Below are 26,861 nucleotides of genomic sequence, written 5' to 3'. Positions count from 1 at the left end.
TTGGATCATTGCCAGTTTCTTCGGGTGGGCGTCACCGTTTCTTTTGTCACGGAATAAGAGAGTTAAGAGAAGCTGGACGGAAGCAATGGCAGACGATTAAAAAAAAAGTTTCATTGTCTTTTTAACGAGATATTATTCTGAGTGGGTTGGGGAATCTGGCAGTGAAAAAGATTAAACAGAAATCGTCTGGGATTTAATCCAAGTATCGGCGATAGCTTTTCTTTTTCTCGGCTTGGTCTGAGATTTTTCGTGATGATTAAAAGTGGATAATGGTAACTCAATATTTCATTTCGTTAAGTGAATTGGCAAATGGAAAACGTTATGCTAATTTCACAATTCATAAAAATTTCATAAAGTCTGAAATTTTACGATAAGTATTTTTAGTTATTAAGCAGCACGTTTTGCAATTCTTTATCATTTCTAATGTGTATGGCAATAAGAGTTTTATAAAAGCATTAGGAGTTACAGATTCTTAAAAAATAAAAGAGCCGAAGTTTGAAATTAATTCTAAATAATTAATGAATAAATAATAATAGTTTTATTTTAATTGAAATATGCGAATGTTTTTTCGTTTTTCTGAGTGTAAAAATTTCCTTGGTGTTTTTTATAAACTTCTGGCAACTGCAAATTTTACGGACGGGAGAGAAATTTTTACACTGAAACTTCATGGATTTATACATAATGTTTATTGTATAAATCTTTTTTCTATTGGAAATTTAATTAGCTAGTTTTCTTTGATAACTTTCTTCACTATTGTTTTTTTTTAAAAAAATCATTTTTTTTAATTACTTGAATTTTTATTATTAACAATTACATTACCATTCAAACTTACAGGAGCTTTAAGTGGTTTGCCATTAAAATTTTTCCTTTGTGCAGATGTTGTAATATAAAACCATTAAAATTTTTCTACCAAGCCGTAGCTAATTGACTAAATTACCCGTCGTTAGTTTTACCCTCTGTTATATTGTATTATCCCACATAAGGTAAGCAAATTTAAAGTTAACTAGAAAAGTCACCTAGAATGTAACTTCGACGTAACCTAATATATAACCTCAGGAGAGATCAAAATTGATTATAAGTTTAATTTTCCATTTGCTAAAATGGGGAAATTAAAAAAAAAAAAAAAAAAAAAAAATTAGAATCCATTTCTGAAAGTTTATTTTGAAATTTTATCCAATCTTAACTTTGAGAGTATGTGTTGTAGGTTAAACGCCCTCTGGTTAGTGTGGCCAACTCAGGTCCACGTCATCTGACCCAGGTCCAAACTTTTAAACTCCAAATAAAACAAATTTTATTTTGCTCTAACATGTGACATTAATATAATTAAGCTAAACCGGAAACTCAGTATCTATTAATGGAGGGTCGTGTGTTCGAGATCGCATTATGCTAAAGACTAGTGTATATGGGAGTTTGATCCTTGTTTAATCTGCCATGAGTCGTAGAAAAAAACTATACAATAAGTGGTAGATTTTCGACCATTTAACAGATTTCCGAACTTGCCTAGGTCGATATGATGAGAGAGAATAGTTATTTTTTAAGAAAGATTTACAAATTTATTTGGCCTATTTGCCGAAAAAATAAATGTGTAAAATATTGCGGTTTCTTTTGAATTAAAAATATTATGATAATATTAACACTTCGTCAAATTCTTATCTGTTTTATTTTGTATATTTATTCATTATAATATTTATAATATTATTGCATACAATATTTATATCTATTAAATAATAATATGTACAAATGCGGATATGTGCAGTCATGAGTTCTAACAGATATAAAAGTATATATGTTCTGCACAGTTATTAGTAAAATAAAAACTTAACATTATTTTGTTAAATAATGTTAAATTTGTAATTAATTAAATTTGTAAATTTGTTAAATAATGTAAAATATGATCTTTTACTGATTTATTTATCAGTAAAAGATGTTAAATTAAAAAGTTCTGAAACGGAAAAATAACTTGATCAGCTTATTTAAAATCGGGACCCCAAAGTGCATGATTCGTAGGATTCTAAAATGCCTTAATTTACCTCAGTATACCGTCGTACATAGGAAAAGGAATATGCATTATACAATATGACAGCTTGCAATTGCTCCTAAAGGTAGAAAATGGAACATAATAATTCAGAAAATGTACCTCTTAATATGGTGACAAAATTTGACTTGTTCAGTTTTATCCTCGTCATCTGACTATGGTTCAAAATTATAAAGGCCGTCCTAAAATTGCTTCTCATGTAAGCTTCAAAATAAGGTTTGAGATTAATTAAATTTACCAGACGGATTTAAATTTGGACGTGAACTATAAAACCAGAATCAAGGATTATTAAAATGCCGCAGTTTGTAAATTAATATGAAAATGCTATGCATTAAATTAAACCAATAATGTAAAATATGATAATAAAAATAGAAAAAATGTTAAAAGCTGAATTTTTTAAACATGGAATAAACTTTGATACTCTAGCAGAACATTCATCCTTTTGTTTAAAAAAAAACATACTATCGAGTCAAAGCATCTTTAATCACCTGTTTAAAGCGAATCTACAATGTCTAGTTATATCAATTAGGGGGAGACGTAAACGGACGGCATTATTTCTCGAGGTTTTTTGCTCTTTTGTACATCTGCAAGAGCGAAAGCCTTAGGGTCAAAGAACTCGGCTTTATTCAATTCACAATAAAATAAACAATGCCAACTTGAGGAAAGAAACACTGTTTTGGAAATTCGCCAGTCGGGCAAATTTAACAATGCTACCCTGTCTCTGGGCCTGTTTGATGCATGGCAAAGGTGGATTGACCTTATTTTAATTTCCTTTTTTTTATTATTTCAGGTTTTTTTCCCCCCAATTCTAAAAGTGCTTTACTCGCTGATTTTTATACATGATAACAAAATAATACCTGAAACAATTTTACATTTGTTTTACTTTGTGAAAGTAAAATATTTTCTATTTCGAGATTTGCCAAACGATTTATTTTTTCTATTCTTTTCCACAGAATGACGTGTCTGCTTCGCATTGGATCGGAGAAATTTCATATTTAAATTTGTTAGTGACAATGTAGCGTTTCCTTATAGAGACAAAAGTTATTTGGATTCATTTAAGTATACGTAAAGTAAAATTTCTTTTATATTCTTCTTAAGCTTGATTAATTAAAAGAATCTGAAGAGCAATTAATTAATAAATTAAATAAATCCACACGCCAAAGAGTAAAAACCATCATGAGAAACTCACTCTTGCACTAATTGTTAGCCAAAAAGCTGAAAAGATAATCGAAGATGATACATAATTAGGTTGAAAATTATCGTTGTAACTGATTTCTTGTTGATAATCGAATTGAATAAAATACAGTTATAATAGAATAAAATACAATAAAGAATGATTCATAATAAGGATATACGAAATTAAAGAAATTCATTCTCTTTTCTCTCTGTCTCGCTTTTTTTTTTTTTTTTCCCGTATGTACGAAGTTTACAAATTGATTGTAATCACCAAATAATTCGAACATGAATTTTGGCGAATTTTCATGTTACAGACCTCTATGAGTGCGAACATATTTTGGAAATCATGTCTGCCTGTGAACAGGATAATTCGAAAACGCTTTGAGTTAGACTGATGAAATTTGGCACGTGACCTTAAAATCATATTTGTAGATTTCTATCAAAATTTAAACGAAATACATTCACAAAAAGTCTGTTTATCCGGTTATAAGGTAACATGATCAGTAAATGTATTTGAAAGACTTATAGATAAAATTTGGTATATAAATTTAGCATCTAAAATACAGACTTATATAAAAATTTGAACCAAATCAGCCAAGGGATTGATCGCCTGCACTTTTGCATGTATGTAATCACGATAAATGAAAAGCACGACTACTTTTAGAAATAAAATTCGGTACGCAGTTTTAGTATTTAACGTGTAAACCACAATTTAATTTTTAACCAAATCTGTCGAGGGATTGATTGTCTGTCACTCAGTACTTTCGTTGGCATATTAACACAATAATTCAACTATGCAAGGTGTATGAAATTTGGTATAACATCATTATGCTAAATTTGTAGCTCTGTGTAATTTTTAGTTTTAACCGATTGAAAAAAAAAAGGCCTCAAAAATGCATATTTGTTTATTTTTTCTATCTTACGAAGCACAAAACTCTTTTCCGCAGAACTCTGGAACTCAAATCTGAACACTCATGGCGTTCACGGACTTGCCCATCAGAAATTTTATGCAGGGAGAAGCAAAATATCATTAGAAAATACGAGAGAAAGTTTCTGGTAGAGCGTGCTTGTTACATCGGGCTTCAATTTCAATATGATCGCTCTGATTTGCCCAAAATAGTCATTACCAACAAATGCACCAAGTCTTTTTTTAAGGATATACATCCCGTCATCGGCGATAGATCCGTTAATAAGGCAACACCACTACATTGCATCTTCAGAGGAATCGAGAACCTTCTTACTATTTCGTTCAATTTGTCATATACATACTTCTAGTGCCCCTCTTCCATTGGGATAATGCAAAGGCATCAAATCCATTTAATTCTTCGAACAATGGCTACTTAGCAAGTATGTATGTATAATAAAAACCAAATTCATTATTCAAAGGGTATACTGTTCACTCTCAGATTCTGAAACCCTCCTCGCCTTTGAGCATACGTCGAGTGGAGTTTATTTCGCCAAAAAAGGGGTGAGATGAAAAATTAAAGGAGGAGATGCCTATATTTACAACAGGGTGAACTCAGATTATTCGCGGAATCAGGAGGAATAATAATCTCTCATCTTTTTGCATATCACCCCTTAGCGAAGTGCAAGCGTTGCAAAGTGTTAGTTTTGGAATCTTGAAACGAACAGTAGTATACCGAACACATGCGCAGATAAAACCCGAATGTTTATTGGAATCTATACCATGTTAATTTTGCTTATGAATATTATAGAGTAATTATGGGTTTCGGAAATGAAAAATCTCCAGTTCGAACCGCAATTTTGGGAATCTAATTTTCCTTCGAGTCTCACAATGATGTCGAATTTTCATGTGGCAGAAAACGTTTCATCTTCTATTCATCAAGATGTAGTTCCTCCCTAATATAGCCTTTCTGTATTTTTAAAAAGGAGTATTTACACCCAAATTAAATAAAACTTCTGCTTAAATTCATTATTCACGCCCTATTTTGAAGGTTGTTTGGGGGAGAATCTCTTATTTATGAACCGTGGTCAGATGATGAAGACTATATCTGATCTGGCGCCCACTCTTCAAACTTCCATGTCACACCAACAAGAAACCCTCTGACACTCAACAAATGAAATCTCAGAATTTTAAATCAAGCCAAAGCACTTGTAAGAAAATTCTAAATACCCCACAGTGAAGCTCATTGATTTAATAATAATTATAATAACTAAACACATTCCTGAAACAGGATTTGTTCGTAAAGAAAGAAAATAAAACTATTTTCTTAGCGTCAGACTGAAAAAAGCAAGAGGGAAATTTTCTTTATAATTTTCAATGACATTTGAATTTAATTATTTGCGGTTTACCACTTTCGCCCTTGAATGAGATTTGTGAAAAGAAAAACACAACATGTCAGAAGTGGGATTCGAACCCACGCCCACAGAAGTGGACTGCGACCTGAACGCAGCGCCTTAGACCGCTCGGCCATCCTGACTTGAGCATCTGCCGTCATACTTTTGTTCCAATTTTTAGCACTTCAATTTCATTTCTGTAGTAAATTTTCTAATCAATGGCCCTCAACATACCTTTTTGCCATTCCCCACCCACCCTTGCCTTTCTTCCATTTTTTGCTGATTCAGTTTATCACTCTTTTCCAAGGGCTTTGATCTTTTTTACTGATCAATGCGAAATCGTTTTGTTGCGTTTTCTATGCAAAATTTATAAGATAAAAGAAAAATAAATGTTATGATTAAACTATTTCCATGATTTAATTCAATGTTCAACGGTTTTGGAAAATGTGTATTTAAACTGCGATTAAGCGAAGAAGAGTATATTCGTTAAATACAGAATATGACTAATATAGAATTTAGTTGAAATGAAGTGACTTTATTTTTTTATTTTATTACTTGCATTCATTTATTTACTTAAATTCAAATAATTTGAAATTGAATCATCTTGAAACTAATGAATATATCCTAGCTTTCACTGAAGTTGTAGTTTAAATTGCAAGTTGTCGCCATTATTTAGTCATAACGAATAAATTAGTCATAACATATATGTGTGCTATTTTTTCATGGCGTTTACACTTGTAAATCTGTTGATTTTTTTTTTTAAAAAAGTTTATTTCATCTTTGTTGATAATGTTGATAATCTACCACATAAAATCATTTTGCTGATAATTATTAGAAATAAATCTTTGCCAAACTGTTTGTTATCTGGTGTGTGATTGACCGCATTGAAATATATTTCATCCCAATCTTGAAATCATTTTTATATAAAAATCATTAGAAAAGTATCACATTACATCTTCAAAGATTATAAGAATTTTGTATAATAATTCAAAAAAGTATTTATGAGAGCGATTGTATAATCCAGTTTACTACTAAAATATTTCGAAGAAATTGGAGAATTGTGTCAGAGAAACATAATGATAATGTGAGAAATACATAATAATAATGTGGGAATTTTTATACTTTAAAACTAAAAAAATAAGCTTTTCCGTTATATTATTTTCTTATAATTTCTTTTCAATTTTAACGAATTAACACTTTTCATTGGTTTATTTACTGGATTTATACCCATTTATATTGCGATGATATTTAATACATTTTTGTAAGTTTATCATCGTAGCAATATTATTAAGAATAAAATTAAAAACGAAATAATGAAGAAGTTTAACTATTCAATATGATACTTCGGACTAAAATTTCGATTCTGCTTTAAATTTTATTTTATTTCTCAAGATAAGTTTTTTTAATAATACAGTTGCTAAACTATTTCGAAACAAAGCCAGACGGAATGATTTTCTCGAAACTTTATCGCATATTCTTTAATAAATGTGTCATTAACCTTTTCCCCGCATAAAACTTTAGACTTTGAACAAGTCGTGAACACCACGGGTGCTCAAATTTCTATTTCCATAGTCGGTTTTGCGCTTGGTAGTACAGTATAATCATCATAGTCGTCCAAAATACATATTCAACTTTAAATATGTATTTTGGCGATTATTTTCAATTGATTGAAATCAAATTATGTCACAGAATCACACTTACAATCACAAGTTCACTTACCAAATTTCATTTATTGAAATCATAGCATTTTTGAACTATCACGTTTATACGCATACAAAATTACAGACTGACAAGCGGTCACCCTTTGATATATTTGGTTCAAAAATTCATAAGGATTAACATTTTAGATGTTAACTTCTGTGCCAAATTTTATCTATCTGGATCATTAGGTTTTGTAGTTACCGAATTCACTTGTAATTAAATAGCCAGACTAACATTTTAGTAAAAAAAAAAAAAAAAAGTTCATTCAAAATTTGACAAAAATCTGGAAATTTGGTGTAAAAATAACAAACCGAATTTCATCCATATAGCTTTAGTTTTGAATTACTGTGTTCATAGACAGATATAATTCCAAAAATGTGTTTCTTGGGCTCACTGGAGTTTGAAACGAGAAGGTACGTCAAAGTTTCGATCTCGAATTATTTGCCGATTGCAATACTATCATTTTGTATATTTCGTATAAGATAAAATAAAAGTGAAAAACGGAGAACAATTAGGATTTCTATTTTTTTTAAAATTTCTTAGGATGTGAATAAATTTTTTTTACAAAGTAGATCAAGGTCAACATAAAAATTAATATTTATAAAAAATAAATAAAGAGCGTTTAAAAACAAAGAAAACTATCACACAGTCCGATTATGGTGTAGTGCCAAATAGTACAACAAACGATAATTAAAAAAAAAAAAGAATAACAGCAAATTTAAAGATGCACAGTAGAATTCTCAGAACATACTCACATTAACAGACGGAACCGACATACATAGAAGCCAAGAACCTTGAAAAACACACAACTCCCGAACCGTTTAGGCAAAATAAGACAATCTGTCTAATCCAACAAAGCTGCCGTTTCTAACTAACTCTGTTTCCCGAATACAATTCATTGCTGTTTTATGCAAGTTCAGAGAAGAAAAGAAAAAAAAAAGTATTAAAAATAAAAGCGAACGAAATAACAATTTGACAAGTCGCCATGACAACAAACCCTTGATTCGCGAAACTTCATGACAGAACACTGATCGCAAGGCAGGTGGTCGTGGGAGAGCGTGGTGGGGTCGCAGAAACACGCCTCTCGAGTTGATTATGGCAATTATAGAACACGAAATAAATGAATACGTACCATAACGAAACGTCTCATGCTCCCTATTCATTCAATAATGACTCCAGGGACCTTTCTCACTGTGACCGACATCATGAAGAGGGCTTCATCAGAAAATGAGGCTTCAATGGAATGTTTGGGACAGGAAAAGATGGGTCAAACATGATGAGTTGTTTAAATAGCAGTTTTAACGGAAGCATGATAGAATGAAATTGTAATTAGGTGATGTTTAAAGCAAAGTACATTAATGCATAAAAAATTCCCATTACTTCGAAATGATTAATGTTATGTCTGTAAAGGAAATTATTTTTAAACACTTGTCATAACTTGTACATGCCGTGCTATATGCACGAGTCATTTTAAGTTGATCACATACTTATTTTTGGTACAATACTTTTATTGGTAATAATAATTAGTGGACATATATGGATTGTGAAATGGATATGGATTGTGAAATTTGCATATTCTAATAAAATTAATTTATTTTCATATTATAACAAAAGGCTAAAAGTGTAAACATAATACGTGCCAAAGTTAAAATATACAAAAGTCACAAAGAAAATAAACAGTCCACACTGACTTCAGGAATGTTCCTACTGGTGACCCCTTTTTACATACTGTTTAGGACTGCTCAGAAAAATACCAAGTACTTCAAATGTTTACCATATTATAAAGCATTACTCAAAAGACATTTTAAATAGAAAAACGGCATTTTTGAAACTGGAATTGCTGATGTGTAACAGTCGATTGCATAGATTTTCGATAGAGTTAAGATCTGGTCTATTCCCAGGCCATTCCAATAATAAAACAGGGTTGTCTAGAAGCCAGTTTTTACATACAGTGGCAACACAACTTATTATCCGGAAAAAAAATCCGGCTAAATTATAAATTCTTCATTATCTGGGAAAAGGCCATAAGCAGAAAGCAGCAATTTAGGAATGAGTATTTCATTTATTTCTTTTGGGGAATTTATATTCGCCATTTATCACACTAATTCTGTCTATGGATTCTGCTGTCTTACAATCTTATTATAAAATTGGGTATTTAACTATAGGTAATCAGGATGGAAAGCTTCCTCTATTATTCTCCTTACATATTTTATGCCATCGTTACCTCGCTATTCCATATTACTTTGTCCCATTGTTCTGAAATCCATTTAACATAGTTTTTATTCAATTTAATCCTCGCAATCCTTTTTTGGACTTAAAAATTGTTTTTCTTGTGGAATTTCTGCATTTAGACCAGATTCCTGCAATTCGAGTCGAATTGTCCTCATATTCAGTATCATAGGGCATTTAGTCTTTTCATTTTGTATATACCCAAATGATTTCTTCGATCATGAAGACACAATTTTTTAATTAATCTACCATCACTTGGTGTTGTGCATTTTCTTTAACTTTTTTCTATTTGGTTTTCTAGGCAATGAGCTTTTTTATACTTCCGCAAAAATTTAAAAATACAAGTAAAAAATTTCCGGCAATGTTCTGTATAATTCCATCATAACTAAAGTCTCGTTTATGCAATTGTGTTGTTGTGACTTATGGCAAGCCCAGAGACAGTTATCTGTCAGATATTTAAGCCGAGTGAACGTCTCTCGTTTTTTTCAGTAATATTAACTAGGGCCAAGAGTAAGACTTAGCTACTTCATGCGTCACATTCCCTTTCACAACCCCTTTTTACAAGGGGGGGCACATTCATATATCTCACAGACAGAACACAGAAGAACAACCATACCCGAACCTGGACGCCCAGATCACGGGAAAGACGCGCTACCCCTATACCAGGACGCCTGCTTATGCAATTGTAAGTTTCTGCAGTTTTTTTGGGTGACCAGTCAACTTAATGAGTACTTTCATTAAGTTTTGATAACTTACAAAATAGAAGAGTGCAAAATAAGTGATTAACTTGATAGCAATCACAGAAGCACGATAAAAAAAAGCATTCTCTCAGCTTAAAAACATGGTGTCAACTGTTGAATTCTATTAATAACAGGATGCCACTTGACTGATTTTCTAAAACATCTTGTTTATCAACTACATTGAAATGAATAAGCGCTATTTTTATCAACTTAAACACAATGTGCTTCTTTATTCTGGTTATTTAGTTAGAATTTTTTAAAAGAATAAAGAAGATAACAGAATTTATTCAGTGCATTACAATACTGATTTAACTGTCTTTAAAGTGATATATAGCTTCAGGATATTGCTGATCAAATATCGAAAACGCTCTTTTTCCAAAATGTTTCCACAATTTTGGCCACTATTATAATTATCTTCTTATTATCGAATTTGAAGCTTTCCTTGTTTCTTGTAATTAAAACAAGCTGTGAAGCAATGTCCTAATCGGGATATCGAATTCCGGTTATGGATTTGCTGTATTGACTCAAGTACCCAAGTACTTTATAACTGTTATGTGACATTGATATTCATTCGATAAAAAAGTTTTCCCAAAAGTTAAAAAGACAGATTTTATTCGATCAAAAAGTCAAATAGTCTCGTCGTGTCTTGAGATTGCTATCTGATTTTAAAAAGGACGTTTAAAATATTATTCCAAACTCTACTATCATGCCTTTATTCCAAACATTAAGAATACAAAGATAGTAGAATGACATACTCTTTTGAAGATCAGTATAGCCAAAGTATCAATTTATACAAAACCTAGCAGTACCCGCACAGTGTTGTCCGTGGCATAACATTCAAGAGGAAAAATTAGCTTTAAACTTTAGTCTACCTCCACCCGATATGACATGAGCATGTCACGCAACATCAAGCAAACATAAAAATATATTTAGAAATCATCAAAAATAACTACAAAAGAATTTTTTATAGCACACATTCAGAAATATTGGTTAAGCTTTGCTATACAGTCATTTGGCGCCTTGTGAGGTTGGCAGTTTTGCTACCGTTACGCTATTGCTGCGCCACATTCTGCCATTTCGCTAAAATTTGGTGATAAATTATTTTTTCGGCGAAAAGACTATATATCAAAGCTGTTCCAAAATATTTAGACTGGTAAAAAGATAAAAATATGATATGCTCATACACAAAACAATACACTAAAAATATATAATAGAAAAGCTGTTTTGAAATTTAAAAGGTAAAAGTTTACAATTGGGTGCCCCTTTGATTTTTTGGCACTTTTTTTGACGACAAAATCGACGCCAAAGGAATTTTTGGTCGGCAACTCAACAGCAGCATCAATAAAAACAAAGCATTATGGAAAACAGAAGTAGTGCTTCATCGCTGAAATTTGTCGCCAATCGAAGGGGCACCCAAATCTGCACTTGAACCTTTATACAAATATGTCATTGTACCCACTGTTCCACACTTCTTTATCAACTCTGTATAATTTGATGTGAAAATAAAATTCAACTTGCTTCATAATATTTCTTTGTAAACTATATTGGCTGTTTTTCCTTTTAGTACCAAGGCAAAAAAGATTTTGTTTGGATGCAACTCTAGAAAGTGCCGCATAAAGTTCTTCTTGAGAAAAAAATTTTTCGCTTAGGTCAATTCCAGCAGAGTGAAACGTTTGTCCTTGGGCTTTATTAGTAAAATAATTAAAATTGCAATTTTAAAACTCCTTTTTTTTATTTTGATATGATTTCAATGTACTAAAGCCTTCCCCAATAAATGCCTTACAAAATGATACAAATATCTCCAATATAAGTTAATTTTTTTAGGCATAATGAGTTTTGAATCTCTGTTTAAAATCAGATGTAAACAAAGAATTGTATCACGTATACATACCACAGTTCTTGCTATTTCCGCATGCACAGTTTGAGGTTTTCGCACATGCGCGTATAAGTGCAAAGCACAGATATGATGTTTTACGTATGCTCGAATCATGGTAGGAAAATGATTAAAATCGCAGTTATAAAACTAATTTTTTATTTTCATATGATTCAATATACAATATACGTTCCCCAATATATGCCCTACAAAATGATACAAATATCTCCAATATCAGCTAACTATTTCTCGAGTTTTTCTGATTCAAACATGCAGCAGACGCTTTCAAGAGAATTCATTCTATACTATGTAGAGATTAAATAATACTAAGACAGGAGTTGAAATTTCAGCAATACTATGTCTATATCGAAAGATGCATTGATATTACCATCATATATATCTGTAAACCTCTGTTCTTGTATGGTCCCTGTTTGATTCAAAAATGATTAAACTTCAAACGCAAACAATTTTATAGTTTACCATATTGGTACAAAGAACGTCAGAATTTCTTAACCCTTTCTAGGGCCGTGGGAAGTATGCTTCCCACCAAATTTATCAATCTTTGTATGAAATTACTATGTAGGTTGGCATAAGTTCTGACAAATTTTTTTAGAAAGACAGAAATTTAGATGCTTCAGTTCTTTATCTCACACAAAATGATGTGTCTTGATTTGTTAATTAATTATTAATTAACCAAATTAATTAATTAATCAAATTAAATGTATCTAATAAATTAAATGAATCCCTTTCCTCTTTCTAATTTCAAGCCTAAAAATATTTTAGCATAATATGACTAGAAAAAAAATGGACCTTTAAAGGGTTAACAGACATTTTAAGCCATAAATTCTCCTGAAACTTTTCTTTACTTGGATTTAAATATTTTTCTGAATTTTTTATGAGGGGAAAAATTGTGCAATTTTTAATCATTAGATGTTATAAGGCTTTCGGCGAGAAAGGCCAATGTTGTAAAAGTTGCTTTCCAGTGAACTATTTTGCATGATTGGAAAAGTAGCAAAAATATGAAAACTAACTTAACAATTATAGGGGAAATTCAGTTATTAATATTTAAGCTACAAATTTACATCCAAAATAGCTACAAACAACAAATATAATTCGAAATAAACATTCACTAACATCTTCGAAAACATTTAATAAAGATCATTCATAATTTAAGAATGTTTTTGGGGGGAAAGCAGCTCTATTCTACTCAATCTAATAGAGTTGCCTAATCTTCAAAATAATTTTAGATCCAGTTTATTATTTTATTAGATAACTGGAATTGCCGAAAATAGGTTTTATTCCATTTCAATTTAAATTCATGTGCTTAACTTGATTCCTTGATTCATGATTAATTTTCAGCACTAAATTGGCATAGACATTGAAGCAGTTTTATTTTAATAGCCTAACACCTCATCTGTTCAATGTATACATGAACTTTAATGGCAGAGTCGAGTCTCTCATGGTAATAAAAGTATAATTGTCGAGGTAATCAAAACTTCTAATTGCACGTTATCTTTCGAGGCACTTGAACTCCATTTGCTCATCTTACGAATTATTCAAATAAATAGAAAACCAAAAAATTTTTCTTTGCTTTCAACAATGGAAGAAATTAACAATATTAAATATTTGATGAAAATAAAAACCAGTTTAATTTCATTTCAAAAATGAATTCGTCATTAAAAATTATGCTAAAATTGTTGTTTTTTTCAAAATTATGAACATTCAGAAAAAAAATTCAAGTTAATAAATTGTCTCAATTACAAAGATTAATTTTTAAAAATTTTTAATGGGGTAAAATAATCATATTTTCAAAATTATAGTGAAAAAAAATCAAAATCCCTATTAATTTGAATTAAATTTCGAAATTAAAATCTAATAAAGTAAAGAGTTCGTTCTGTTGTTCCCATTTCCACTCTCCAAAGTTTATTAGAGCTAGAAGTGGTAGTTGATGGTCAAATTACCTAGCATTAGAAAAGCAGACACACATTTATACATATCCATTTTCCTTTATTATTAGCAGAAATGTGAACATACTAATATAAGTTAAGACAGCACTCATTTGTGTATCAGTAATTCATAAACATTACTTTAAAATATTTATCTATATTTTCTTCTATTTCGGTACAAAAATCTCAGTTTTTGATGAAGCCGAACAATTAACGATTTTCACGATCTTATCATATCGAAGGTTAAATAAAAGGCCGTTGCCACTGATAAAGTAAAAAAAAAAATGTATAGCAATTACATGATAGTTCAATTCTTATTATTTACATAAATCTAATATTCAATTTCATTCTATTTTTTTAACTCCATGGTTTTTCTTTTTTTTAAAAAAAAAAAAAAAAAAACATTTTTAAAGACTTTTTAACCAATTTTACTTTCTCTTATAGGAAGTACATAACGAGAAAGTGTTAGTATATCCGTCAAAAAATTCATCATCGAGATTTTGATGAAATCCTATTTCCAGGATCCCTGTGTGTGTGAAAAAAGAATTTTTGATATTAAGCCTGTCTGCTGATCTATCTGTGAACATAAGAGCTCAAAATCACAATGAGATACAATACAATACAGGTATGAAATTAAGTATGTGACTTTTTCTCTAAACTTGAGGATTTCTATAAAACTAGCTGCCTTTCGCATTCAGCTTATTCATCCAGATTATCAACTTTTTTCGTTAATTAAATTTTGAACATGGTTTTCATTTTTTTAAACAAAATTTTCTTTGTTATTTAAAAAAAAACTTTGAAAAGTATGAATTTAATTGAATACGTTTATTACAAATTACTGTTCGTGCAAATTTAAAAAAATGTATAAATTACGAGATAAAAGTGGAAGTGAAAATCTCACGTTGGTGTCAATGCCCAAGGATATATTTTTTTTCATTATTTTACATTGGTAAAATTACGCAATTGATGGATGAATCCGAATTTCATCATAATATTACAAATATATTTGCAAATTGTGCATCAAATTAATTTACACAATTTATTAAAAATAAGCAAAAAATGTATGGAAATGAAAATAATATTACTAAAAAAAGTAATTTTGGGATTTTTAAAATAATTATTATATTAGATAAAAAATATTGTATTAAATATTCTTTAATTTTTTATCAGTATATTTTGATCCACCTAACATAATAACATAGGTACCCTCATATCAGTAAAATGCACTGTATCACATTAACGATGAAATAAACTGCACATTTTATACGAGTAGTAAAAAAGTGCCCACAGTCACAGTAAACGTGTCATTAGATATTAAATGACGTAAACAGTTACATTTGCATGCAGACATGACGTCATAAGATTTGACACCATTAGATCATTATACAATAAATAGAACATGCAAATAGTACAAAGCAAATGTCTTTCGCAATTTGTTGTTTAAAAATACTTTCTTAAGGAAATTCCGAATATCATGTTTGATAATTGTCAGTAAAATTTGAAGTTGTATAGAGCTAAAATTCACTTTTCATTAACCGTTACGCTTACGAAAACTAATGTTCAATATTTTTCAAGAATCAATCACCATTGAGTAAGACTTCTCTTTTTCAAATTTAATTTTTATCATTTATTTTTATTTTTCATTTATTACTTTATTTATTTATTGAAAATAACCTATAATAATATCATTTGAAATTGTAACCTAATGTTTTTTGGAAGGGATTTTTTTTAATCCACGTATTTTTCGAGAATGTACATTTTCTCCTTCCAACTATGAATTAAATTTAGTAACTATAATGAGACAGTTTAACTTGTAGAACGCCAAAGCACAAAAACATATTTTCTTATTAATAGGGAGAGAAAACATTTAATTTAATATAAAATTAATAGTATATTTTAAAAAGCAGTAAGAAAATAGATAAACGAACAAGTAAAATGAAATCTCTTATCTTTATTTCTATAGATTTATTTGGGAAATAATTTGAAGAAAGAGAAAATTGAAATGAATATTTATTCAGAGTTCAAACAAGTTTTTATTAGCATTAATAACTATGTTGGCTTTTAAAATAAATAAAAAAAAATTTATAATCTTCAGAATTCTGCATACACATTTTTATAACAAGAACTCTGATTCCAATAGATGTAAAAAATAAATAAGAATCATGAAAAAAGCTTATTGAAATACCTTTATATGCATCCCATATAATTACGAAAAATATATGAAGTTTATTCATTGATTAAACTCGAAAGTATTGAGCCAAATAACATTTTGTTCGAAAAAAAAACATTTCTAAGAAAATCTGAGAAGAAAAAATATTAATTAATTTTACCCATTCAAATAGAATAAACATAATAAACTAAGACATTTTTTTTCAACCATCACAAAAGTGCTGCCATTAATAATTTTTCAACTGTATTATTTTTACTTATTTATTTACTTATTTTGATTAAAAGCAAATAATAAATGAAAAGAAAAAGCATACATAATGAACATATTGGGAATACGGCATCATTTTTGATTCGCTTAATTTTTTCACAGTTTTCTGAATTCTTTTCATCTGTTTCGAATAAATTCCAAATACATTTTCAGTTCAAGTTCGGTTCAGAAAAATGCTTCTTACAGAATTTTTTTATCAACTTAGTAATGCGATATAAAAAGAATAAATAAATGTAAATTTTATTTTATAATTCGTTCGGAATTTTATTTTGCTTTTTAACTTCTGATTTTTTTTTACCTTGGATTTATATTTATTTATCTAATTCATTAAAACACAATAAAAATGCTTGCACTGGAACAAATGAAATAAAGTAACAAAAATCTGCCTGCAGCTTTATTTTTTTTCTCCGTATGCATGAAAAGGATTGGCCTCGAACCATACTGGATGCTGTAAACTAAGAACGAAGAATATTTCGAAGAACACGAAGAATTCTGTTCAGCTACAACATCCCGTTTCCGCTCAAAATTTGCTTCCTTCGTGTATGATGTAAATCTGTTGCATCAAGCGTTGAAGGTTCTACTTTTTTCTTTCACTGTCCTTACATAACTTTGCAGAAATGATTTGTATGAATAAAGTTTTGCATTCAAAACAAGAACAGTAAAAACTGAAACTTGGTTCTATTTTGCTATTCTCATTTCACAGTACGTTGTATATTTAATCTGGAAATTTCATACCTTTGGAAATACATTGTTTTTTGTAGAAAAATAAACAATGTAAGTAAGCATATGTATAAAGTAAAATAAAATAAATTTTATTTTAATTTTATAAATGTTTAACAAAAATTGATTCATAACAGAAGGAAAATGCATTTCATGCTCATCATTATTCTATGCTATGATTCACGTTCTTGATTTAGGTACAAAGTGTGAAATGGATTTCAAAATTATAATCATGAGGCAAAATACATCACATGAATATAAATCTTCTATATCTTAAAAAAGTGAGTGATAAATAAAATTTTTCTTGCCATGTTATTCGTTTGCTAAAAAATTAGTTATGATTTGCATTATACGTGAGTAAATCGAAACTTTTTTTAATACACCAAACGAATTTTACTGCATATTTCTATAACGATCATGACATATAGTTTAAAGTTTAAATAAACCGTTTGGCATCATTTCATTCTTCGTTTGTTCATTTTTTTATTCACAACATGAATGAGCACAAAGTTTTAATGCAATAGTACAGCGAATAAAAATTAATTTTTAACAAAGGAAAAATTGACAAGATTTTGGAATTTGACAAAGATTCGTTGAATGCTCATTTCTGTAATGATATCCTATTAAGAATAACATTCGAACATACTCCTTATAGTCTAAATTGATACTATCAGAATACTATTATTTGTTTGAATTCCTTAAAAGAGTATTAGAAGATGAAATATTTTCATTGGGTGAAGAAATAGAAAAATTTCTGTACAATTAACTTTATGCATATCCCATTTCTTATTTTCATATAGGATTTTAAAAAAAAACTCCAAATACGGTGAAAAAAGTTTGTAAATGCTGAAGAAGGATATACAGAAAAGCAACTTCAGTTTTATTCTGTAAGTAATAATTTTTTAAATTCCTTTTAAAGAAAGTCTTGTGTATATTTGATCCATTCTTATAAAATAAAAATTAAATTTGTTGAATTTTTTTATTTTATTAAACATAAAATTAAAGGCATTTTTATCCAAAAATTTGGTATTTTGTGTACCAATTTGTGAAGAATAAATCACAAAATACTTGTTTTGGAAGCTGACATTATACATTTCGCTCAATAATTTTTAGTATTCAGTAATTAGTCTGATTATAATATAATATATTTATATTCACATTACACACGCAAGTGCTTCAAACACGCTATACATCCATTTTCATTTGCTAAAACAAAGTCAAAACTTTTAGAATAAATAGATGCAATTTCTTCAGTGTGTTTTAAAGTATTCTTATGAAAAGCCTTTTCTTATTAAAAATTCTTATTCTATTTTTATATTCAGTGCAAGAATCTTAAAATGCATAAACCGTAGAATATATGTTTATTTTTCGACAAATTTTTTTTATTTACATTTATTGTTTACTATACTCGCTTGAGGATGTAACTGCAGCTTTCGTCATACATTTCATGTCTGTTTGAAGGTTTAAAATAAAAATTCATTCAGAATTGCTGCGTGTTGTTTCCTTCGAAAAGTTTAATCTTTTCGTATTTAGTTAAACAGATTTTTACTTCTCGTATACGTAGTATAGAGAAAGTATAGTAATCGTCAAAAAATTTGAACAAGAGATTTTGACGAATCTCCACGTTTTAGCCATAACGTGACCATTTAGCAATTTTCGAAAAACACATTTTTAGAAACTGTCCATCTGTTTGTCTGTGACAAAGATAACTCGAAAAAACTTTGAGCTAGAAGGCTGAAATTTGGTATATTATGTTTAACACTAAATTTGCAGATTTCTATCAAATTTTGTGCAAAATATGTTCACAGGAAGTCCATCTGATCGGCTATTCGAATATGAGTTAACACGACAGTTAGAAAACGAAGAGAGTTATATAGATGAAATTCGGTAAACATATTTAATATCTCCAGTATAGATGTTTACCAAATTTTCAGTCAAATCGAACAAAGGATTGGCCATCAATCAGTTTGCACTTTCAGAAACATGTAAAAACAATAACTCAAAAACGTAATGACATAAATATATCAAATTTTCAATATATCTATGGAATTTTGCGACTGCTATTGTAGTTTTTTGTCAAATTTTTGTTTCAATCAGCTGGGAAGAAAGCGTCTGAAACCCAAATTCAATTTTCAGATGTTTTTAACCTGTGCAATGATAAATTTCCAAGGGCCTCATGCAATAGATTCAATAAAAACGTTAAATTCACGCCACATTTAATATTTCTAACTATTGTATGCCAATGCCATACAAGGATTTATTAGAATTATTAGAGAGTATACGAGAAAGCTTTGGGGTGACTACTACCGCTGGTTTTCTTTTTTGTAATCCGATTTAAAAAACAACAAACAAAGAATAATTTATTTATATATTTCGAAATTCATGAAAACAAAAACAAACATATTGTTCTTATATTGCATATTAAGCCTGAAATTCAATCTACCGGTGTTATAATACATATTCGTTATGACATGCCGTATAAAGATATTTATCACATTTTAAGCTGAATCCTTTAACGAGTTAATAATCTGCCAGGAAGAATGCCAAAACAACAGTATGTTAGATGGATATATTTTATCATGCGAGTTTTATGCAAAAATTTCAGAATAATATAAATTTCGGTTTTAATCAGTCAACGAAAAGAGTCACTGTACTAAAATAAATATTCCATTTCTTTCGCTATACAGCGAAGCTAATCCCAAAGCTCCTCACCATTTTGAGAAAATTTATGTATAAGTTGAATGAAGACCTCTCCTCTGACTTATACAATACCAAGAGACAGAAATAAATACTATAATGTCATTCATCAGTGATATGCATGTTTGCATCATTCCGAGTAATGTCGACTTCAGTTGTCGCTGATCACAGCTCTAACGAAATTTAAGGTAGTTTTCTTTACTGTTAAAAACACATATTTTTATTTCCAAATATACGAAGTATATGAAGATAAAATAGAATAATCATCAAAAATTTCGTACTCGAATCTCAGGAAGTTTCAGTTTTTCCTGAGTTCAAAAAATACATTTTTTGAATTACATATGTCTCTCTGAAATAATTCAAACTCCTCTGAGCTAGACGGAAGAAATTTAATATATGGAATTTACATTGCTTTTGTGCGCCAGGATAACCTGATTTGGTAGGGGGTTGGATTCGCGTCCCTTATGTCGCGAGTTCGAACCCCGCCGGCCGAAGACTTGCCGTGTATCTTGTGGTTGGAGCACATATAAATCTGTCGTTGTCATAAAGTCCTCAATGTCGAGATTAATACTACTGGAGGTACTGGATCAGGGGCGATCGTTCTCTGAATCAGGTCTAAATTACGATCTGTGGATGTGTGAATGAAATGCATGGAAGTCCACCGGTATAAAGGGTTGTGATGTGTGTGTACTAAGTTGTACTCTTGGCTCTAGATGGCGCAACTGAAAAACAGAGACGCGCTCTTGACCTAAAATCGCTAACTTCTAAAGTCCGTAGGCTTGTCTATGACAAGCGCCATTAAAAACGATAACAACATTGCTTTTGTAGGAGTCTATCAAACCTTGAATGAGGTCCATTAGGAGAAAGTTTATCACTCCGGCTATTCAACTAAATTAACATGATAACTATAAAAAGAGCTAGATGGATAAACATGGATGGCATTTCTATGTAACAAATTTGGAGCTAAATCCATTATTTGATGCCATCGACCCTCTGTCGGTCAATGGCAGAAGACCTGCAGGAGTGGTTTCAGCAACACTTTCTTTCAAAGTAAGGTCTTACTTCCCTCCTCTTGCTTCAAATTATGAACCTTCGGTATGATATTAGATTAGAACTTTAGATACTTTGCATAGCATTCGGGAGCAATAGGTATGAATTATAGATCTTTGGTGTGAAACGAACATTTTTATTGAAACTATCGTGCAAATATGTATTTTGAATGTCTTTTTTGCCAACTGAATGAAACCAAAATTTGACACAAAACTAAAGATTGATGTCATAAGATAACATACCTAATTTCGTTGATTTAAGTCATTCCCTTATGCCATTTTTGAATTGCTACATTTACATGAATGAGAAAGCACAGACCGGCAGACGGTCAATTCTTTGACGGATTTAGTTCATGTTTTAATAAAAATCTATATTTTAGATGCTAAAACTGTGTACCACATCTTATTTACTTAGCTTGGGTTCAATTGCAATTGAATGACCAGACAGACAGACTTCCTGAGAATGGATTTCACTCAAAATTTGATAGAAATTTACAAATTTGGTATATAGTTCATATATGAAATTGAATCAGTCTAGCTCAAAGCATTTTCGAGTTATCTTTGTCACAGATAGATAGACATAATGTCAAAAACGTGTTTTTCGAATTCAGGGAGATCTGAAACAAAAAGATTCGTCAAAATCATGAGTTCAAATTTTTTGATGATTCAAATACTTCTTTGTACTTGATATACAAGAAAGTAAAAATGATATAAAAGAAAAGTTTGCAAAATATTGTCTATTGATTGAACCTCTTGTTAGAGACAACGAATTTTCATTGTAACCGAAATGGGGTCATTCATTGTCTTTTGACACAAAGTTTCTGAATAATTTTTGTTATTATTGCCACTTTCATTGATTTGTTCGAGAAATAATAAAAGTGGGAAAAGCAATAATAACTTGGCTTTGTAATCGAGTCTTAACGTGGGAAATTTGGGGCAGCGAAATTGATTTTTCATTTATAATAATACTCTTGAATCTTAGTTTCCTACTTTCAGCAAGTGTTCAATAGTAAAGAGAATAAATTGCTTGGAGATACTTATGTTTGAAAAAGCCGATAAAACCTCTGCATGTTTTATTTTGTCACATTAATGCTTCGAAATCTATTTCAGAATGGACCTCGAAATTATGAACAGGATTTAGATGAGAGTTACATTTTTTAGCTTTATGACGTTTACAGTATAACATATTTCCTGTAAAATCATTCGAAACTCTGTGTAGAGACAATATACAACTTTTTAATCTTTGTAGAGACAACAGGCAACTTTATAATCTCTGTAGAGACTACAGACAACTTTGTAATCTCTGCAAAGACAACAGACAACTTCGTAATCTCTTTAGAAACAACAGGCAACTTTTTAATCTCTGTAGGGACAACAGACAACTTTGTAATCTCTGTAGAGAACCAAACTTTATTCATACCAAACTCACATACCAAATTTTATTTGTTTAAGTCATAGCGATCTTGAATTATCGTGCTTAAATGCTTGTTAAAGTAAAGAGTGACAGATGATCAACTCTTTGACAGATTTAGTTCATAATTTGGTAAGGATTTATTCTTTAAATGCTAAAATTGCGGACTAAATTTCATTTACTTAAAATGTTAACATTCTGAATACTCGCACTTGCATGTATAGAAAAATATGGAAAGAAGATCAACACCTAAGGGATTAGCTTCCGAACTCGATGCGGATCTAGATTTTAAATGCAAAACATATGTAAATATTTTTCAATCTAGCTTCTTTCATTTTGTAGAAATAGTTTCCGCTTGTACTCGAGTAGCTGGACAAACAGACTTCCTCTGAGTGGGTTTTGCTCAAAATTGGATAGAAACTACACATCAAATTTCAAAATGTTTTTGAGCTACTGCATTCGCAGAAAGATAGACAGAGATATAATTCCAAAAATGTGTTTTTCGGACACAGAGAGGTTTCAAATATGGAAATTCGTCTAATTCTCGAATTCAAATTTTTTGACGATTACAATACCTTCTGTCTGTATACCACATACACAAGAAAGATACGTAAATAAATAAATAAAATCCTAAGACACTACATGTGAAGTGCACTTGGATGTCAAAGCAAATGCAGTTCGATGTCATAATCATCTAAAAAGTAAATTTGCCATCGAATATGTAACAAAATATTGTACAAATTATCACATAGCATATATAGGAAGTATTTAGCAGTATTTACTGTATCGTTACACTCTGCAATGATGTTTTTTAGCAGAAAAATACGTAGTTTTTGGATGTTATAAAGAAAAAAAAAAAGGTAATTGTCGAAGAAAACGAGTTTTGAATTTTCAGTTAATTTTCAGAATTAGTGAGAAGGTAAGTTTTAAAAAATCGAAATAGAACTTCTATGATCAGTATAAGCACAAAGATTTTTAAACATATTTGGGTATATATGTATTGAATAATGGAAAGATAAGAAATAATCAAATTAATTATCGCATATAAAAAAGTGCTGATACAAATTTAATTTTGAATAATCATTAGCTAATAGAAGCGAATGATGTTAATGTTAATAAAGAAGAATCTTAAATGAATGTGATAACATAAAGGAAGTTGTAACAAAAAGTAGAAAAACCTAATTAAATTAGATATAAAAACATACAAACAAAAATAATCAATTATTTCGAATACAGAAAAATTAATATTGCGAACAAAAAATGCGAGATGTACACTCACCCACAATAAAGTGTGTGTGTGTGTGTATAGGGGGGGGAGTGCAAATTTTTATTCAAAAATGTTGCTTTGGCCTCTTCAAATATTTTGACAGAGCTCAGTTATGTAATGTTCACAGGTTATGTTGTTGGTCCATGAAAATACATTTCAGAACTGTAGCCCCCTAATTTTTTATAAATGCAGTCATTAATTTTCTTATTTTTAACATGTGGCATTTAAAGCAGTCAATCGCCTAATGCCATTTCCTTCCAAAATTTTCAAAATCAAAAGAAATCCATTATGTCTTTTTTCCGAGAAAGGGAATATATCATAAAAAACAATTTGTAAATAAATGCGAAAACAAATTCTTCATACGTCTATCTATTTTAAACCTTATACTTTATGATTTTTCTATCATTCAGCCGCAAATATAAAAATCTTTAAAAACGGGAGTAAGGATTACATACAAATAATTGAGAATTGATTAGAATTTCACTTTTTAATTGAAAATAATTGCTTAGTTATTATTTCTTTATCAAACATTTAGTATTCAAAACCTGAAAAACTTTTATTAAAAAACTATTGAATCATTTAAAATAAATCTTTAAAAAAATAGTAAAATTCAAGTTTTCCAGAAATGCGTTATTGCTCAGGAAACTTTGAAAGTTACAACAACAGTTATTTGTACAAAATGCAACAGTTATTTGTCAAAGTTCCTAAAGTTATTTGTACAAATTGCTATTGCATACGATTATCACTTGCTTTCAGTCATAATTCCATATGTAGTAATAAACACTCGCCTCTGAAAAAGAGAAATAAATGAATTCCGATTTTGGGCATATACTTCTTTTCTTATCAGTACCAAAATTTTATCAGTAAAATTCTCCATGTTCGGTTCGAATGAAGGTTTCTCGCCAAAAAAAGATAGTCAGTTGTAAAATGTTATTTCAAACATCAGTTTTAATCTCTGTCGCATGTTTTCAAAAATGGCAATGTTATTTAGCTTTCATAGTCAACAGATTTAAAATATGTCGTTGATGAATTGACTGTTGATAACGGTCTTTGTTGGTTAAAGTCCTGAATTCGCACCAATCAATCATGTGATTACTCCCTTTTAATTTTGCATTTTTCTGGAAAATTGATTTCGGAAAGCTCCAACAATTATAATAAATATATTTATTTAATATTTAAGTAGTTTCAAAATTATGTGAAATATTTATTAGCTTATCATTTTTTTATATTTTAGAAAACGAAAGGATTTTTTTTTTCGTATTATTCCTTTGAAAGACCTATTAATTTGGTCTACCAGCTACAAAGTCCCAAAAATTAACGTTTAAAGTAAATAAACTACAGTTAATTATATCTGGAATATTAAAAATAGTTGTATTTCAGATTTTAAGGTTTAATATACACACACACATACCCACACATACACAAACAATGCACGCACGCACACACACACACACACACACACACACACACACACACACATATATATATATATATATATATACGCATGTATGTATGTGTATGTATATATGTACAGGGTGTCCCACAAGGTATGTAGCGTTTAATATTTACAGATTAGGATAGAATACGTTAAGAAGAGTATTTTGATGTATAACATGTGGATAATTAGACTATGATGCTGTCTGTATTCGGAGACCCCATATGTTATGCATCAAAATACTCGTCTTAACGTGTTCTATACGATTCTGTAAATATTAAACACTGCATACCTTGTGGGACACCTTGTATATGTATATGTGTGCGCAAGTGTGTGTGGAACAAATTAGGTTAGTCTTCATTTATAAGATCAATTATTTTCTAATCACTTGAATTCAAATTCTAACTTTAATTTCTGAGTCACAAAGAAGTCCAGCGCTTCCAGTCTCCTCAGGGTCTACTTTCTGTAATTTTAACTATCCAAATTAAAATTATAGTATTATAAATCTGGCATCTTAAAAAAGTGCTTTCTCGGCTGTATTTAATCGAAATTATATAAGTTGTGATTACTTTTCCTGCAAGTTTTGTTTTGCTTTACTTTTTTTTTTTTTTTTTTTTTTTACTTTCTCGTAAACTTAGTATAGAGAAAGTATAGCAATCGTCAAAAAGATCCTGACTTGCGATTTAGATGAATCTCCACGTTTTACCACTCTGAGTTCGAAGAACACTCTTTGGAAAATATCTGTCTTATCTGTCTGTCCATCTGTTACTAAGATAACTAAAAAAAAAAGCTTTGGGCTAAATGGGTGAAATTTGGTATATGTTTATACCAAATTTGTAGATTTCTATCAAATTTTGAGAAAATTCGCTGTCTGTCTGACTGGCTGTTTGAATGTAATTTAACACGATAACTGCAAAACGAAGAGAGTTAGATAGATAAAATTCGGTATACACATTTAATATCTGCAAGGTAGACCCCTATTAAATTTTTAGTCAAATCCAATAAAGGTTAGACCGTCTGTCTTTACTATCAGAAACATGTTAACGCGACAGCTCAACAGCTTCCATATTTGTAAAGATGGAATTTTGCAGTCTATTTTACACTCACATCTTCATATACTAGAGTTCTGAAGTCTAGCACACTATAGTGTTCTGGATGATAGTGTATAGTCTGGTATATAGGATAGTATATAGTATTTCAGTGGCATGGACATTGCAAATATACATTATCATAAGATTTATATTTTGAATTTTAATATTTTGTGAGCTTAATTATTAATTATTTATCAAATTAATTATAATTCGTTTCTTTTAGCGTCTTCTGAAACCGAAATTCAAAATTTGAAAATGGAAAATAATTATAATAAAAAATTATTTATTATTCTAATAAATGTATTATACTTTTAAGAAAGCAAATGAATTAAATAAATATTAATAATAGCAATAATAAAAATTTTATGTGGCTATAATAAATGTTAGTGGAAACAACTGATTCCAAAATTTAAAGAAAGGATAAATTTTAAGTAAATAATTTTCTGTAAAATAATAATAATATTTGATAAATAATAAAAATTAAATAAATAAATATCTATTATCCATTAAATGTTAAGGAAAACTATTGATCGTAAAATAAGAAAGTCAAAAGTCGAAATTAATTAAAATAAAAAGCTTTACTGCTTCTTATACTAACAAATAATTATTCATAAAAATTATTTATATATATATATTCAATTCTTAAAAATAAAAGCAACTTTTTAAATTCATGAAAACTATCATGTACTAAATAGCTGTGCATTGTATAGTATCGGACATTTAGTACAGTAGTGAGTTTTTCAACACATTAGCAAA

General features: G+C 29.6%; 1 protein-coding gene and 1 non-coding gene across 4 annotated transcripts in view; both read right to left on the bottom strand.

The window, feature by feature from the left end:
• Positions 1-26,861, bottom strand: part of LOC129961629 (uncharacterized) — a 114,806-nt gene that overhangs the window by 58,484 nt on the left and 29,461 nt on the right. The window contains exon 1 of one of the 3 annotated variants that reach the window (XM_056075158.1): positions 7,966-8,115. The exons of 1 other annotated variant lie outside the window; for it this stretch is intronic. Coding sequence is in view for 1 of the 2 variants with exons in the window: in XM_056075149.1 (XP_055931124.1) it covers positions 7,962-7,986 (25 nt within the window). In the remaining variant the exon portion in view is untranslated. Of the gene's footprint in view, positions 1-7,961; positions 8,116-26,861 lie in introns of those variants that run through there. One more of the 3 variants, XM_056075149.1, reaches the window with a different exon arrangement.
• On the bottom strand, positions 5,569-5,652 carry Trnal-cag (transfer RNA leucine (anticodon CAG)). The gene has a single exon. It is a non-coding gene; the product is annotated as a tRNA-Leu (tRNA).

This window comes from Argiope bruennichi, chromosome 1 (genome assembly GCF_947563725.1).
Source record: "Argiope bruennichi chromosome 1, qqArgBrue1.1, whole genome shotgun sequence".
Classification (NCBI taxonomy): domain Eukaryota; kingdom Metazoa; phylum Arthropoda; class Arachnida; order Araneae; family Araneidae; genus Argiope; species Argiope bruennichi.
The sequence above is the reverse complement of the archived record's forward strand: the minus strand, read 5'-3'. Positions and strand labels throughout refer to the sequence as shown.